At 33.2% G+C, this 19,568-nt stretch overlaps 1 protein-coding gene across 2 annotated transcripts in view; it reads left to right on the top strand.

The window, feature by feature from the left end:
• LOC138324776 (phosphatidylinositol 3-kinase regulatory subunit gamma-like) overlaps positions 1 to 19,568 on the top strand; it is a 150,855-nt gene continuing 131,287 nt past the window's right edge. Inside the window, exons 1-2 of one of the 2 annotated variants that reach the window (XM_069269914.1) lie at positions 1 to 99; positions 6,802 to 7,124. In XM_069269914.1, the coding sequence (XP_069126015.1) occupies positions 6,872 to 7,124 (253 nt within the window). In that variant the 5' untranslated portion in view covers positions 1 to 99; positions 6,802 to 6,871. Of the gene's footprint in view, positions 100 to 5,655; positions 5,729 to 6,801; positions 7,125 to 19,568 lie in introns of those variants that run through there. The other variant, XM_069269915.1, reaches the window with a different exon arrangement.

Genomic DNA, 19,568 nt, shown 5'->3' with positions numbered 1-19,568 from the left:
AAAATATGACGTCACGGCTAAATCCTGTAATGGCGCACTGCATGGAAAACTATTTCCTGTTTGCAGGTTTTGGCTGTTTATGAAGCAGAATATTCGCAGGTATCGTCAATTTTGCTTTTAATGTCGTGTTGGTACTCAAGGATGTTGCTGACACCAGCTGTCTATCACTCTTGAACTTTCAAGTGCAATAAGTATTTGGAATATTATTACGAGTTCGGAAACGGGAAGTAGGAAACCGCATATCGATATTCAGTGATAGTGTTAGGTCTAGTTTCCTTTTACGTGCAAAGGTCATATCATTTCCTAATATTTAATGTCAATCTATGATAATAAAACTACTTGTAGAAAGTAACCCTTTTAACACTGACATTTTTTTGCCACTATATACTCGATATATACTCCACATAGTCAGCCTTACTCAAACATGTTAGATGTGAGAAGGTTGCTAGCAGAATATTTAAGTCTTACTTTTATAACAATTGTTGAATCTTTAGCTTATATGAAAAGCTTATACCCTTATAAATTTCGGTAAAATTTCAGCTTCAACTAGGTTCAGTAACTAGTGTGACAGAATTCAACATCAGTCAATGGTTTCAAAGGTTACTATAATTTGTCTAGTTTTATACATTAATGTATCATGGTTTCCCTTCAGTTTTAACTTTAGGAGTCACAGGGACTCCTAGGTGTAAAGTTAGTGAGTCCTTTATAAAAACATTGGAGTCTATTTGTTAAAATTGATTGTAGATCTTATAAAACTTTCTATGCTGTATCAGAAAATATATAATGTACTCTGTTTCATTTACTTGACCTGTAATTTAATTCTTTTTAAGTTCATTCCACATTGAGTCCCAAGGACTCCAATCATTTTATTTTAGGAGTATCTAGGCATTTTTGTGCATCAGAGACCAGAAAAACCTCTGTTGGGGAAAACCTGATGTAATATATTTGTAACAGAGTGCAGGATTTTATGTATACATGAATACTTCCTCAGGTAAGGATAAAAATCAGAACATCTGACTAATAGTCTTTCACTGAACAAGTTAAGGAGAAGTTTTTTTCTATTGCCCAGAGGTATATATTGCAGTTAATATTGATAAAAGTTACATACTCCCCTGCAGGAATTACCTTGTCCCTGAGTTTTTAGGGGTCACAGCGATTTCTTTGCTAGAATCATGAAGTTCTTTTACTACAATTTCCTACATGGGTACCAGTGTTACAGAGTGCATGATTTTACAATAGTCACTCTTTTGATGTTCAACTGATCAAGCTAAAAAGAAGCTATCATTAGTCGAGAGGTGTAATGTGACTTATGTTGACCAGGGTTACATATTTCTGTGTATATTATGTTCTCATATTTGTGGATATTTTTTATTGTTTTTCACACACAAGTTATAGTTAGTGGTGTTACGATTAATCAAGTTTGTCTAGTATCGTTAGTTTGAGGTGTTTGATCAATTAATCGAGTAAGAAATCTGCAATAGAGTTTGTCAGAATTTTCCGACACCATGATAAACGAAAGTATTATTTTAGCTGATCACTAAAACATGCAAAATAATCATAGCCAACTAATTAATATCATTCCCTTGTGTGTGGTTGTCACTCATATAATTTTAAATTTTGACTGCTAGACGAATTGAATAGCGCTTAAGCACTACGTAGTATTGTAAATGTTCAGATGAGCATGATTTGTGAAGAAAATAAGCAACATGAAAATATGACAGCACAGAGAGGCCTCGTGATCGTAGGCCTTTAAAGGAAATTTTCATATGAGACTTGTTATTCATCAAGGAAAAAAATAATAAATTTTAATTGATCATTGATTGGTTGAATAAAACTGATGATCGACCATGAAATTGAAACCAATTCCCATAAATTGAAGATCATTAATCATGTAGTGGGAATGGACTAGGTCGATCATCGGTGACCTGGTAGCTCAGTCGATAGAGCACTCGGCTAGTGTTCGGAGAGTCCCGGGTTCGAATCACGGTCTGGCCATTACATTTCTCCTCTCCTGTTAAAGAATTGGCACCCAACTAAATAATCAAGGGTGATGGTGTTTGGAAGAATCTCGTATGTCTTCCAGGGCAAAGACTTTGAAAAAGGGGGCGAGGAGTGTAGCGGGATTGGACTGGGTCGATCATCAGAGACCAGGTAGCTCAGTCGGTAGCGCACTCGGCTAGTGTTCGGAGGGTTCCGGGTTTGAATCCCAGTCTGGCCGCTACTTTTGCTCCTCTCCTGTTACAATTAATTTGTGTCACTGTAACAAGAGAGGAGAAAATTATGCAGTGACCAGACTGGGATTTAAACCCAGGACAGTAGTATCATATTCCAGTATCATCATGAGACTTGTTATTATTAAACAGTTTTCACCTCGTTTTTGTAGTTGGAAACAGCTTTTGAAATGACATTCAGTGATAGATTTGTAAAAAAGAAATCAGCATTTTTGGCGATCTCGTTGTCAAAAAAATGTGATTTTGAATTATACTAATATTTTATGTATGATTTTTTTTCATTCGGACCAAAAATTACTTCATATTATCGGAGTTTTTCTATTTTTCCGAATTCAAATTATCCTAGCTTTTTAAACAAAGATAAAGAGGATATTTCGGCCAGAACCGGAAAAGTACTTCATACACGCCTGGTTGTCAAATTATCCGAGTTCATATAAACCAAGTTCCACTGTATATCATTGAGTCATTGTCATTTTACTGCAGTTGTTGTCGCAAAAGTATCGTGTTACTGGTAATAACTTTATATTTTTTTCGTCCTTTTTCCAGCCACCATAATTTTTAATGAATCATCTTTCAAAACAAATTTTCTCAACTTAGTTACAGTACACTTAAAATACTACAATTTTCTCTTCTGAGAAAGATATTTTTGGAAGTTATTGACAACAAATATTATGACCATAATGTTTATCAATGATCCTAAGTTATATTTTATCAACAATCATCTGTGACATCATTTGCAAAGCTGCAGTACATGTTTATTAACTTATATTACCATTACTGTCCCGACAACATGTTGACATGACACTAAACAGGTGCTCTCGGCTGCCTGTCACTTGCAATGTGGGATCACTCAAGCGGAACTTATCTCTAGCTACCTTGGCACTGTTTTACAAATGCAATCACAACTTTGAGCCATCTATGATCACTGTTTTATAGAGCAATTACAATTATTTAAGTCATTTCTGGTGACATGCAGATATGTCGTTCGGTTTCATTTTTTCCGACCAGCATCCAATGTGGCTGCCACAGCCTTTCATTGTTCAAAATTGAACTACTTGTAGATATTTAACTACCGGTCTGATTTGCCTGGAATCTGTTAAAATATATGTAGTTTAAATCAGATTATAAAGAATTTTTCATGAAAAATACCATAAATATGCATTTCTGACTGTTTCAAATTTTCTTCCTTGTTCCTGGAGTTCAGCAGGGATCCATTTTAGGTCCACTTTTATTATGTCCCCCAAAGGAAGCGGGAGGACACATTGTTTTTGCTCGGGTTCTTATTATCATTGTTATTATTTTTAGGTCACCTGAGACGAAGTCTCAAGTGATCTATTCTAATCGCCTTTTGTCCGTCGTCGTGCGTCGTGCATCATCCGTCGTGCGTCGTATGGTCGTAAACAATTTACATTTTCGACTTCTTCTCCAAAACTGCTGAAGCAATTTCAATGAAATTTTGCACAAACCTTCTAAGGCATAAGGCCAATCAAAATTGTGAATTATATGGTCCCCACACCCCAGGGGGCTGTGGGAGGGGCCAAAAGGGGTAAAATTTCAAAAATCTTCTTCTCTACCCACAGATACGGTAGAATCAAATACTCTTCATAGATAGAAAGGTCTTAAGGTCCTTTACAAAAATTGTGAATTATATGACCCTGGGGTCTCTAGTTTCCCCCTGGGGAGGAGGTTAAGTTTACTATAGTTTATATTGGGAAAACACATTTTTGAGCATTATTTGGTCATTTGTAATAGGAAATGAGTCAAATGTTGTCAGAATTATCAGTATGAGATGACCATTTAATCCTATTAACAAATTTTCTATGACTGACCCCCAGGGGCCTTAGGGGCGGGGTCAAAAGGGGTCAAATAGGCTAAAACTTCAAAAATCTTCTACTGAAATTCTGGAAATGGTAGAATCAAATACTTTTCATAAATAGAAAGGTCTTAAGGTCCTTTACAAAAATTGTGAATTATATGACCCTGGGGTCTCACATTTCCCCCTGGGGAGGGGTCTAGTTTATATAGGGAAAACACATTTATTAGCATTTTTTGCTCAATTTTCATAGGAAATGAGTCAAACTTGGTTAGAATTATTAGCCTGAGATAGCATTTTAATATCATATCCACATTGGTCCTGGCCGACCCCCTGGGGGTAGAGGGCGGGGCTAAAAAAGGGTCAAATAGGCTAAAACTTCAAAAATCTTCTAAAATTCTGGAAATAGTAGAATCAAATAATTATAGATGGAAAGGTCTTAAGGTGTTTTATAAAAATTGTGAATTATATGACCTTGGGGTCTCACGTAACCCCCTGGGGAGGGGTCAAGTTTACTTTAGTTTATATAGGAAAAACATATTTGTGAATATAATATGCCCAATTTTCATAGGAAATTAGTCAAACTTGATTAGAATTATTAGCCTAAGATATAGCATTTTAACATCCATATCCGTCCTCGATGACCCCCTGGGGGACCAAAGGGGCAGGACCAAACAGGGTCAAAATGATTAATGATTTCAAAAAATACCTCTAAGTTCACAGGTTTGATGGAAGCAAATACTCTTCCTAGTCTAAAAAGTCAAATTTATAAATCACTTACCAACTTCAAGGCCCAGCATATAGTGTTTATATGTCTTTAATTTGTTTCATTATTTGTTTCATTATATATTTTAACTCAGGTGACCGTTAAGGCCCATGGGCCTCTTGTTATTATTATCATTCTTATCTCATCCACTTTCTTCCCTCAATTGTTTCCGACACTTTTCTCAGAAACTGCTTGGCTGATGATCATGAAACTTGGTAGACATTCTCCATATGGTGTGGGATTTTGCATAAATGATTTTTTTGGATTGGAAGTCCAAGATGGCCGCCAGGGCCTAGTTCCTGTTTTCAGGTTTTGGTCCGTGATCTCAATGAAAATTGGTCTATAGGACTATTAAGGTATGGCGAACAACATGCGAACATTTTCGTTAAGATTTTGGTATTCCAAGATGGCCGCTGGGCTAACTTCCTGTTTTTATATTCCGGTCTCTGATTTCAATGAAAATAAGTATATAGGGGTATTAAGAGATGCTAATCAATATGATAAAAAATGAATGATCCTGAGATGATCCTGACCACAGCTGCTATTTTGAAAATCAATGACAAATTTTTGTCAATGTGTAGATTGAATTATATTTTAAATGTATATATAAAGTGCAAATACAATTATAGACATTGCTGTGCCAAATATATTTACTTTAAATGATGTGACTGTTTAAAAAGTATTTTCTTTTGCTAAACAAAACATTTATTTACCGGTAAAACAATGTCACATCATCATTCAGGGGAGGTCACTCTTGTCAAATTAGGCTCTGTGGAGATTGGGAAAGTTTTTGTGATGATACCTGTCACAATTAGATCTTGTTCATTTTGAAATTTCAGGGATGAATCTGTTAGCCGAGGTTGGGATGTTACAAAATCTTAGCCCGAGTCTGAGATACCCAATCTTGATCACTTAACGGTAATATATTTTCTCGTGCCTCTAAAATATAAATACCAGAGTTTAGAGTGTAAAATTATCCTGTCTTGGGCCTCCTGGTTCAAAGCTGATTAACTACGTGTATTGCGCTTCGAATTCAGTCATTCTGGGTAAAACTATAGTTTGGTTATATCAAAGAAAAATGATGATAAATTCGTACATACTGTTAAAATAGTTAAAAACAACAACCAAACAATGCATGCTAAATGACTGAATGTACATATTTCTAATGTTATTGATTATCTGAAGAAGCCTGTTACATAACCAATTCGAGATATCACATGCTTGGTTTAATGAAACAATTTTAATTGTTGTTTTAATAAATTAGATAATTTTAATGGTTCAATTAATGAATAATTATTGATCATTTCCCCATGTTACTTTTTAATCTCAGTCATAATGTATGAAGACATTTGTTCCAGATTTCTAATATCTTTGAGACTAATATCTCTGAAATGTTTCACCTTAAGAAGAAGATTTTTATTTGCATAGCATATAGATTTTTGTCTTGGCAAATAAGTTTAAGAATTGATTTATTATTATGTGGTTGAGCCCAAATAGGAAGAAGGAAATAGAACTTACTTTAATGGTGAAGGAAGGAATGTTGCAGATTTAGAGAAAAGTGATTAGAATAAGAAAATTAGTAGCTTTGTTTAAGTGTATGTTGGTTTGTCGTGTAATGATTTCATATTTTTAATCCAATTTCTCATGGAGGTAGGGCATTTATGTCTATCATTGAGCTGTGAAAATACTTGTAAACAACTTAACTTTAGCCTTTTCCTTTAATTATGGGAGAAAATAATCAAACATGGACAACATTTTATATAAATATGGATATGTAAACATGAGTGAAAGAGTTTGGACGGTCAGCAGTCGACGTGCCTCATGCTGATCAGCCAAAATCTTTTAACGTGAGTAGAGAGTGAGTATTCTTGACAGGGACACTTTAGATTCTATTATTATATATTTTGTAGTATTAATAGGAGACATTTTGTATTTTCCGGATAATAAATTCACATATGAATAGGTTTAACAATTTTTTCTTTATTTTACAGGAATTCACATTGAAGCCTGTAGGTCACAACTGAAATCTGTAGCTTTAGAACAATTAGAGTGTAGAGAAGAATGGATGGGGAAGTCCATTTATACCGGGCGTTGTTTGCCCACAGCCCCGAGAAGGCCGGGAGTGAAGAGGATGAGCCAGAGTACATCAGTATTGAGGACGGAGATATCCTGGAGGTAAAGGGCCCACGTCCCAACACTAACGACACTTGGATGAAGGGCCATAATAAAAATAAGGGCACAACTGGATTCTTTCCTGGCAACTTTGTGGAATATGTGGGTCCTGCACCGAAAGTAGAGCCTCCCGCCTTACCAGGTTAGTGAAAACTTCTTTTTGAATGTTAATATTTATATTTATGATGTAGTTTTTTTCAGCTGGAAGCCAATGAAAGCAAATTCTGCAATACACCATGAACCGTCTAATAAATTTGATATATAGTTACTAAACTTGAGGTTGATACAGTGTTTACAGGGTTTAGTTAAGTTCTTTTAACACCTAAACCATTACCTGTTCTTAGTGGTGTTCCGATTAATCAAGTTCGTCGAGTATCGTTGGTTTTTGGGTGTTTGACCAATTAATCGAGTAAGAAATCTGTAGTCGATCGAGTTTTGTCGGAATTGTCCGACATCATGATAAGCGAAAGTGTATAAATAGCAGATCAGTAAAACACCTAAGAAATCTCATAGAAAACTTGTCGCAATCAGTCGCTTGTGTGTGTTGTCGCTCATATTATTTCAAATATTAAGCGTCTAAAGGAATTGAAGAGCGCATACTCACTACGTAGTAATGTAAAAATTTAGAGGAGTATGATTTTATTTGTGAAAACAAGCGATCTGAGAACATGGCAACACGTGAGCCTGTAGAGGAAAGTTTTTATGATAAGACTTGTTTATACACCAAAAAAGTATACTCAATTTTAATCAATCGATTTATTACACAAAACTGATGATCCATCATAAAAGTTCAACCGATTCCTAACACTACTTATTCTATTGTATTTTGATTTTAGTCCAACTTTTCTGTCATTGAAGTGGAGTTAATTAGAAGAAAGTATTGCATCAAAACTGTCCACTGTGAAATATTCTATAAACAATTTTATGATAGACTAATAGAACCTTACATGGGTCTGTCAAGTGGACATGGATATCTCAACCCGAGTGAAAGATTTTGGCTGGTCAATCCAATACTTGCCGAGGGTTGGCAGCCAATATCTTTAACCAGGGTTGAGATATCTCTGTCCACTTGATAGACCCATGTTTGATTCTTTTTCTCCCATACTTTGACGAAACATTATGAAAATGCAGTTTTTGGAAACAATTCCAAAGCGCTGCCATCATAGGAACGTCGCAGAACGTCAAAATTAATGACGTCGCGGACAATAGACACCACATGTATTGGTGACGTCACGTCATTGTCTGGCGCATGTGAGTTGTCTTTTCCCTACCCCCATACAAGACGGTTTTCTTCTCCCCTGCAACCGGCCAATAACCCTGTCACGTATTGGAGAAATTGTATATGGTAGACCCTGTGTTGTCATACACATCATTTTAATATAAAACAGAGGAAGTTCGAATTGATAATTATTTATAGAAACATTTCCAATTCGCCGTCATCGTAGGAAAAGTCGCAGTGCGTCAAAAATTAATGACGTCGTGGACAATAGACACCACATGTATTGAAGGCGTCACCTCCATTGTCTTGCGCATGTGAGCTGTCTTTTCCCTACCCCGGTAAAAGACAGTTATCTTTTCCCCAGCAACTGTGGGATAACCCTGTTAAGTATGGGAGAAATTGTATATCATAGACCTTGTGTTGTCATACACATCATTTTAATACAAAACAGATGAAGTTCGAATTGATAATTATTTTTACTACATTAATCAGAAATTGATTTTATGTAGTGATTATCTCCCTTTACTCATAAGCTGCCATCGCCCAGACTGTCAAACGAGATACAACTAAATGTGGCCTCGTGTTTTCACAATAAAGAGAAGAAGAAAACAATCTCTAACATTCTCGGAGTTTCACATTGCTAGTATTCTTTTCAAATATTTTGGATATTCTACATAATGATGCATTCTCAATTAAAAATTGTCTCGCCCTGTGACTGTTATGGTTAGAAAGTAGTTAATAATTGGTAACTATGTTATTGTACCATTTCTTTACCAAATCAGAGGTTTGAAAATAATACCTGACTCATGTATTTAAAAAAAAAGTGTAGGGATGAAAAATAATTATGTGGACAATGCATGTACACTGTCTGGTTGTTTGTGGAAGTTGAATGGTCTTCACTTGTAATTTTGGTCAACTATTTCTCTGTATTTCATCAATAGCAAAATATATTACATACATATGTAGTAAGAGGTGTGCGGTTTATAAGTTATTTGGATTCCGATATTTAAGCGTTAGATATGTCAATAGGTAACTGTATATGATGTCCCATCAACTGACAACTACCGGTAGTATTGTTTAATTCTTTTCAAGTGGTTGTTGTGTTATAAGTAGCACAATCCTATAAAATATCAACTGTTGGAAGGATATTATCCAAGTACCAGGAAGTAAGTCAAATTGTTTATTGTTACACCTAAATCTATAAGCATGGCGAAAACTTCCTTATTCAAAGTAGTACAATGTGTTTGAAGAAAAGCTTTAAAAGTTTTAACCCTTTATTCAGCTGATTATATATCACTTGAACATCTTCTTTAACTCTTCCATCCCTGAAATTTAACAATGGACTGTTCTAGTCTTTGATTTAGAAGAGTCTAAATGTGTCTTCAGGGGTGAATGAGTTAATTTGTAATCAGAAATGGGTTAGAGGATATTTATATTGATAGTGGATTTATAGTATTAAAACAATGTAAGTGTTTAGTATGCAGTTCCTTTCTGAACTTTTTTTTTTCATTTTGTACATGTACTTTACATCGATTGTTAGGTCAAAGAATGCTTATGCTTTAAAATAGGCGGTCATGACAACAATGGTGCAGATAGCTATCTAATTTCATAAATTGAAAAATTAGAAAATTAATTATGTGTTTGAAGGAATGGCAACAGCAAAAATGCATACTGTAATTTTGTTAAAAAAATCCTGTAAATTGATGAATAAATATATTGGTCCTATAACTTCCAAGTCATTGTAACAGAATTCAATTAGTACAAATTAGCTGAAATAGACGCAGTTAAACCAATGTTATTGAAAAATGATAACAGCCTTAAATATTGTAGTAATTGATTATTAAATATTGTAGCAATTAATCTTTTGAGATGCGGAAATGACTGGAATTTCACCCTGCACAAGCTCAATTTGTGTTACAAAGGGTAATTTTAATCTGAACATTGATAAAATAGAAATCAATTAGATATACCTATACTTATTTCTGTAACAAATCAAATAGATAATGTTATGATTTATTTCGAATACTTGGCTTGATGTGGAAAATCATAGCTAGTGATAAACTAGCACAGGGCAAAACTCCTGTTTAGTAACAAGATAATACAAGAGTTACCTCCCTTTGGTCAGGGACTGGGAGGTAAAAAGATTAAAGCTTGATACATGGTTAGCACAGACTTATCTAACTAGTATATAAATTGATATATTAAGCATTTCTAGAAGAGGAGGGTGTTGGAATGATTTATGTTTTTCAACTTCATTTTGTGTAAATTAATGCCAAATTATTACTTTATTATCAATGAAAGAATATAACTGTCCTTTGTGCAAAATTTAAATTTGTCTAGAATGTTATCAACTAATGGCTACAATAATTTATATGTTAAAAAAAAAGATGGAAAATGAATTAAAGTAATTAACAATATTCCATAACAACAATATTCTACAATGGTCTGGTTAACATTGTTACAAAATACTGATGTTAATTTGAGAAATTCTGCTTCAGACTAAAAAAAAGAAGAAATGAATAAAAAAGAAAAGCCAAACTGCAACATTTTGACCATGTGCAGTTGAGAAATAAGTGTGATTTATTATAGAGATAACACAACTTCTAGTATTAATTACTGGTAATGTGTGAGAGTAGCTCCCTAGCCCAGCACCATCATGCCTGCAGGGAGCTCATCACTTAATGCCCCACCGAAGCTACTATCACAAGGAATTCATCATCCTTGCTTCGTTGCTATAATGTTAAAAAAATAAAAAAAATAAAAAAAATTATGTAATGCCACAAGAACCATGGAGAGAATTATATTTTTAAATTCTACACAAACGGATATTCCAGAATATTGATGCTCATAAAACTCGGTCGTTTTCCTGATGAGTAATAGCCGCATAGGATGAGTAACTCGGCTCCAAGTGAGTAACGTCAACGGAGGAAAAAGGCATAAAAATGTACGATATGGTGAGAATGTGCATTTCCTTTCTTTTCCTAAAGGCCATTAGCGATTCCATACACCTCTTTAGAGGTTAAAAGGAAAATTATTTGAAGTTTTGTAATTAAACAAACTAATAAACAAGTGTAAACAAAAATTCAGCGGACCCCATGAGATTTAGAGAACAAAAAAATGGGCTGATGTAACTGTGCGTTTTCTGTTAGTATGTTTCATTTGATATTTGACCAGTTGGATGTCTGTCTATCCTGTATTTGTCCAGTTGGATGTCTGTCCATCCTGTATTTGTCCAGTTGAATTTCTGTCCATCTTGTATTTGTCCTGTTGGTTGTCTGTTCATCCTGTATTTGTCCAGTTGTATGTCTATCCATCCTGTATTTGTCCAGTTGTATGTCTGTCCATCCTGTATTTGTCCAGTTGTATGTCTGTCCATCCTGTATTTCTGTCCATCCTGTATTTGTCCAGTTGGGTGTCTGTCCATCCTGTATTTGTCCAGTTGTATGTCTGTCCATCCTGTATTTGTCCAGTTGGGTGTCTTTCCATCCTGTATTTGTCCAGTTGAGTCTGTTTGTCATTTAGCTGTACATTTAATTGTCTGTCTCATGATCATCCTCTAATTGTCATTTATACAAGCTAAAACGACTTTCATATCTATACAACAGTTTCACATCTGTTTCTTTGGGAGTAACTTTCTGTCTGATCATAATGATATGCCTAGTTGGGCTTAAGCTTGTGTCCCTTGTGGATAGAAACTGTTCCGGTTAGATTCACATCAGAGACCACGCACATCGTACTCTGATCTATAATTAGTGATAAATGATTGATATGTATCCATGTTTAGATCTGTGAATTTAGGTTAATAGGTTGTGTGGACATAAAGGTTGGTTTTCATTTTACTGTCTTTATAATATGTGGATAGGGGGTGGTAGGATGGAGAGGGGGGGGAGGGGGGGGGGGGGGGGGAGGGGGGGAGGGGGGGTTGACATGCGTGGTAATAGGTAATAGGGAGCATAGGTAATCTATGCTTTAAAAACGGAAAAAAAAAAAAAAAAATTGACAAGATGAATAACGATTATTTTATAATTCTATATGTTCATCATATATCAACGTGAGACTATTTTATGGTGAATTATCTTTATTGACTTTAAAGGGCTGTGGTGGCCAAGTGGTTAAGGTGTTCCAACATATTACCACAAGGCCTTCACCTCTGGGTCATGAGTTTGAAACCCACGTGGGGCAGTTATCAGGAAGGTCAATCCATAGATGACCCTAACTCTGATAGGACATTTAACAAAGCATTATTGTTATCGTCAGATGTTTTCAATCCTACTGGAAGTTTTCAATATTTCACGGTATTATTATTAGAATGAATATACGTACTCGACCTACTATACCTTTCGGCCGGGTACGAATTGGTCCCTATGTGTCGTAGTGGAGTACTGCCTCCGAAAATCACTCGGGCTCAGTTTTCTATACTTTTTTGTAGGTTCCGATTATTTTAAGCTTATACATGCATTAACATATTATTTTTGTCTAAAACAAACATAACTGCCATTCTAAATATATACCGTACCGCTCACAAGATGTCAAATTCACAACTTGCGGACTTGCAGTATAAATTCCCTTCAGAAAGACCTTCATATGTATTATGTAAAAAAAATAATGATCGATGAGAATTTGATATTTTATATAGTTCAGGTTTTATTCCCTAGTAGGTAAGCGATATCAAAAAAGTATGATAGAATGCAAAGAAACGTTTTATAATGGTTTGTATAATCATTACTTTGCTCCATTAGCAGTAATAGGCACCAATTGTAGCTCTAAAGACGACACCATTTTCTGTCTAAAAGTCTTTTGAGCTACAAAATTGCAGCTATATTATTATCAGAAAGACCTAGACAGACTGTGTTATCACATACAATATAACTGTCTATTTGTCTGTGGCGTTATCAGTACCCACGTTCACAACATTTAGGGCTACAACTATAATCATGACACCTACCCAAATACACAGATACAGAGACCTTGACCTCTGTCACAGTTGTCCACAGCTATTTGAGTGGGACAGTGACCTTGACCTTGATTACGGATTTCATAGCAACTGTATTCACCTGTATCAGGCTGATTGTTATCGTCAAAGCACAACCACAAATATGTGGAACAAACAGATAATTTAAGGTACAATATTTTGATACTTGCCGAGGAGTATGAAATTCTCTTTGGTTTTGAAAAATTCATGTAAATATTTATTTTGTATATATATGCATGTATCCTCATGTCAGGTGAAACTTCATCATGAGTCATTAATTGTCTACAATTTAGGATTCTTCATTTAAATATTTATATCATTATTTTAATATTTCTGCACTCTCATGTATCAAGAATGAAGACAATGATGATGGTGTCCTAGAGTAGACTTCAACGAGTTACAACAACAGGTCGACTAATTGCATGCATTACATGATTTAGTTTTATTTTTACTTCCTAATGACAATTACAGTCATTTCAGGAAGTGCCAGATTTTAGAGGTGAAGGAAAAACAAAAAATATTGGCAGAAAAACCAAATGACCTACTGTACTGACATTGATGGTTGTGAGTGGGTTTCAAACCTGTGACTCAGAGGTGGAAAGCTAAATCAGAAAGTAGCGGCCCTCTTCTGTTTGTTTTTCCAAACATGAAGCTGATATTTGTGCAATAATATAAAGAATGAGATTAAAATTCTATGCTCTATGGTATAAAATGTACAAGAAGACATCTCAAGTGTTTTAGGTGCCAGAATTGCTTTGACAGCAGAAGTAGTTGTAAACTTAAAATCCTGACTCAAGAAAACTGGTTTTATTCCATATTACTGCTAAATGAAAACCCCTATTTGTAAAATGTTTCAATTAAAATTTGTAGTAGGAAAAAAATCAAGTCTTTAAATTCTCTTTTAAGATGTATAGGAAACCTTTCAGTGAAATAATCTATACAAATTTAAATGCAATATTTATGATGTAAAATATCTAATTTGAGGTATTTAAATTTTGAAGCATGATATGCCATGAATAATGTATAGGGAATCGTTGTCGTCTGCCAAGGTAGATTAAATCACCTAACTCCCAGGTGAGTCCAGGTGTCCATTGTAGTATCAACTTCTGCACATCCATTACAAAAGCTGCTTTCAAAATCTAGCAGCACTAAAAATAGCGAACTGGGAGCCGATTTGTCGAGTACTAGTCTAAGTGCTCTAAGCTGACCTACTTTCAAATAAAAATCGTTCAATTTATTCATAGCCCTATGTGCGCTACTATTAAGCCAATTGTCACTGGGAAAGAGTCTGTAATTCTTTTAAAGATTGTCACTTCACTGTACAGTTCGGGAGACACGTTGCACAGCATCGGTTAGGCGTAGTATTTTATGCTGCATGGTTTGTGCGTGAATATTGATTCCCCTACGTGCTGTTTGCATGAGCTGCTCTCGCAATGAAATCTGAAATAAGAAAAAAAAATTCAAGGATACATGAGAATATTCTCAGTATCAAAAGGTTTCTACCTAAATTTAGTGGAAATTTAGACATTTAAAATAATACTTTTCAATATTTGCCATTTGATTGACAATGAAAATTATTAAATGTCACATGATTTAGTATTTGAAATAGAATATCATGCATTATTGAAACAATGATTTTTTATATTTCACGACATTCTATGGAAAAAAAATATATTGAAAAATGTTTATCAAAATGTATGTGTAAATGTAAGTTTTTTCAGTTATTATTTTAGATAACTTTCGACATCAGGGTGAAATATCTTGCTCTCTAAAATTCTCAAATTGTTTGTTATGTGTTTTAACAAAATGTACAGTAAAGTCAATTCTGCCGTTGGCAGTAGATTATACACTAATAGTAATGTTATTTATAAGATGGATTATGTGGGCTAGAATTTTGCTAGCTTATAAAGTATTATCAATTACATCTTATATAGCACGGACCACCCAAAGTACAAACTATATACATATATAATTTATATATATAGATGTGAGCATTGGATTTGTATTCCCCATTGGAATTTTAAATGAGACAATGTAATGAAATTTATTCCAACAGCTTTTGATCTTCTGTTCTTATATGCATATATCACTTATGCAATGTGATTTAAAATGAAATCTGCATGTCAATTTATAAACAATAGACAAAAAGAAGTGTTGAGTTTCACCGAAATAGTTATTAATGGTATTTGAGGTGGCCATATCTTACGTCGTAGATTCATTATCATGACACTTCCGTGAAACATATTAACTTTCCCATCCAATTTAAATAAAAGATATTAAAACCTAAGTTTGGAGCGTGATGTACTTGGCTTACACATAAATCTACAGTTAAATCATTTTGATTGATATGAAATGTTATAGTTTTACAACGTTGTGTCTAAGACTTTGTGTTTATTGTTATTTTTTTTTTTAATTCTTGAACTACTTTTTGTCTGATGTTGAGTATAGTAAACATCAATTTCACTTGTTATGTAGTCTAGTACATGTCAATTTCACTTGTTATGTAGTAGTATAGTACATGTCAATTTCACTTGTTATATATAGTATAGTACATGTCAATTTCACTTGTTATATAGTATAGTACATGTCAATTTCACTTGTTATGTAGTATAGTACATGTCAATTTCACTTGTTATATAGTATAGTACATGTCAATTTCACTTGTTATATAGTATAGTACATGTCAATTTCACTTGTTATATAGTATAGTACATGTCAATTTCACTTGTTATGTAGTATAGTACATGTCAACTTTCACATTGTTATATAGTATAGTACATGTCAATTTCACTTGTTATGTAGTATAGTACATGTCAATTTCACTTGTTATATAGTCTATAGTACATGTCAATTTCACTTGTTATGTAGTATAGTACATGTCAATTTCACTTGTTATGTAGTATAGTATGTCAATTTCACTTGTTATTCACTTGTTATATAGTATAGTACATGTCAATTTCACTTGTTATATAGTATAGTACATGTCAATTTCTTGTTATGTAGTATATCAAAATGAAACTAGATCTAATTTGATCAATTGTTTGAGTACAACATGTCAATTTCACTTTTTTATGGATTAACTGTTGATCTGATAGTACATGTTTGAATTTCTTGTACATGTTCAAACATTTCACTTCTAACAGATAAATTGTTTGACTATTGATTAACTAATTATTGATCAATTGTTTGACCTTTCGATCCTGTTGCATTTTAAACGTATAATGTTATAATTTTTTTGACTATAAGATTGATTTGACCTATTGATAAGGAAATAAATTGTTTAACCTTTTGACCTGATATATATAGATTGTTTGACCTATTGACCTAACAAGAACTTGTTTGACCTATTGACCTAACAAGATAAATTGTTTTACCTGTTGACCTTATTAGATAATTTGTTTGACCTATTGACCTAATAAGGTAAATCGATTTGACCTATTGACCTGATGACAAGATAAATTGTTTGACCTATTGACCTAACAAGATAAATTGTTTGACCTATTGACCTAACAAGATAAATTGTTTGACCTATTAACCTAATAAACAGATAAGATGTGTGACCTATTGGCCTAAAAAGATAAATTGTTGGACATATTAACTTACGAAGATTAAAAATATTGCTAAATTGACCTATTGACCAATTGAGTTAAATCATTTGACCTAATGACATTACAAGTTTAAACATTTAACCTTTTAAAACTGATCTGTTTAATTAGACCTACATGTGTATAATGATTCTATCAAACAAAGGCATTAACGATCGTCATAGATGTAAATATCATTAGTTTTCGACAGCTGGTAATCCAAAAGAAACACGAATAAAATTTTCTAAGTAACTTTTTATGTCATAAATTTTGACATTAGTTAATATTCAGATCTGGTCGTAATCCAACAGGTGGGCTTTGACAAGGGCGGGGCGGTTTATACAATATTTGTCCTTAATGACATCAACTAAAACCAATTAGTCCTTAACGTGACAAAAGATAATGACTTTACGTCATCGGTATAAGTGTTCAGTATTCTTACCAAGAAATTTATGTAAATCTGGTATTTAGCATGAAAGCAATTTAATCTATGTCAAATTTCTCATACTTTTGGCAAGGGCAGAATTTCAGGAATTTCAAAAACTGTTGAAAAGGTTATGATATTTGTTTTAATCTAGATTTACATCTTATTAGGTTGTCCATTGTAGTATCAACTTCTGCACATCCATTACAAAAGCTGCTTTCAAAATCTTGCAGCACTAAAAATAGCGAACGGGAGCCGATTTGTCGAGTACTAGTCTAAGTGCTCTTAAGCTGACCTACTTTCAAATAAAAATCGTTCAATTTATTCATAGCCCTATGTGCGCTAAATATTAAGCCAATTGTCACTGGGAAAGAGTCTGTAATTCTTTTAAAGATTGTCACTTCACTGTACAGTTCGGGAGACACGTTGCACAGCATCGGTTAGGCGTAGTATTTTATGCTGCATGGTTTGTGCGTGAATATTGATTCCCCTACGTGCTGTTTGCATGAGCTGCTCTCGCAATGAAATCTGAAATAAGAAAAAAAAATTCAAGGATACATGAGAATATTCTCAGTATCAAAAGGTTTCTACCTAAATTTAGTGGAAATTTAGACATTTAAAATAATACTTTTCAATATTTGCCATTTGATTGACAATGAAAATTATTAAATGTCACATGATTTAGTATTTGAAATAGAATATCATGCATTATTGAAACAATGATTTTTTATATTTCACGACATTCTATGGGAAAAAAATATATTGAAAAATGTTTATCAAAATGTATGTGTAAATGTAAGTTTTTTCAGTTATTATTTTAGATAACTTTCGACATCAGGGTGAAATATCTTGCTCTCTAAAATTCTCAAATTGTTTGTTATGTGTTTTAACAAAATGTACAGTAAAGTCAATTCTGCCGTTGGCAGTAGATTATACACTAATAGTAATGTTATTTATAAGATGGATTATGTGGGCTAGAATTTTGCTAGCTTATAAAGTATTATCAATTACATCTTATATAGCACGGACCACCCAAAGTACAAACTATATATACATATATAATTTATATATATAGATGTGAGCATTGGATTTGTATTCCCCATTGGAATTTTAAATGAGACAATGTAATGAAATTTATTCCAACAGCTTTTGATCTTCTGTTCTTATATGCATATATCACTTATGCAATGTGATTTAAAATGAAATCTGCATGTCAATTTATAAACAATAGACAAAAAGAAGTGTTGAGTTTCACCGAAATAGTTATTAATGGTATTTGAGGTGGCCATATCTTACGTCGTAGATTCATTATCATGACACTTCCGTGAAACATATTAACTTTCCCATCCAATTTAAATAAAAGATATTAAAACCTAAGTTTGGAGCGTGATGTACTTGGCTTACACATAAATCTACAGTTAAATCATTTTGATTGATATGAAATGTTATAGTTTTACAACATTGTGTCTAAGACTTTGTGTTTATTGTTTTTTTTTTTTTTAATTCTTGAACTACTTTTTGTCTGATGTTGAGTATAGTAAACATCAATTTCACTTGTTATATAGTCTAGTACATTCACTTGTCATGTCATTTCACTTGTTATATAGTATAGTACATGTCAATTTCTCTTGTTATGTAGTATAGTACATGTCAATTTCACTTGTTTTTTCTTATGTAGTATAGTACATGTCAATTTCACTTGTTATATAGTATAGTACATGTCAATTTCACTTGTTATATAGTATAGTACATGTCAATTTCACTTGTTATATAGTATAGTACATGTCAATTTCACTTGTTATATAGTATAGTACATGTCAATTTCACTTGTTATATAGTATAGTACATGTCAATTTCACTTGTTATATAGTATAGTACATGTCAATTTCACTTGTTATATAGTATAGTACATGTCAATTTCACTTGTTATATAGTATAGTACATGTCAATTTCACTTGTTATATAGTATAGTACATGTCAATTTCACTTGTTATATAGTATAGTACATGTCAATTTCACTTGTTATGTAGTATAGTACATGTCAATTTCACTTGTTATATAGTATAGTACATGTCAATTTCACTTGTTATGTAGTATAGTACATGTCAATTTCACTTGTTATATAGTATAGTACATGTCAATTTCACTTGTTATGTAGTATAGTACATGTCAATTTCACTTGTTATGTAGTATAGTACATGTCAATTTCACTTGTTATATAGTATAGTACATGTCAATTTCACTTATTATATAGTATAGTACATGTCAATTTCTTGTGTATGTTCAAAATGAAACTAGATCTAATTTAGGTTTTAAACTAATATTTCCATCACTGTTGCATTTATAAAAATAATCAAAGTTAACTGGTATGTCATCATAAATTACTT

This window comes from Argopecten irradians, chromosome 6 (assembly GCF_041381155.1).
Source record: "Argopecten irradians isolate NY chromosome 6, Ai_NY, whole genome shotgun sequence".
Taxonomy (NCBI): Eukaryota; Metazoa; Mollusca; class Bivalvia; order Pectinida; family Pectinidae; genus Argopecten; species Argopecten irradians.
Note: the sequence above shows the minus strand (reverse complement) of the source record. Positions and strands in the feature narration are given on the sequence as shown.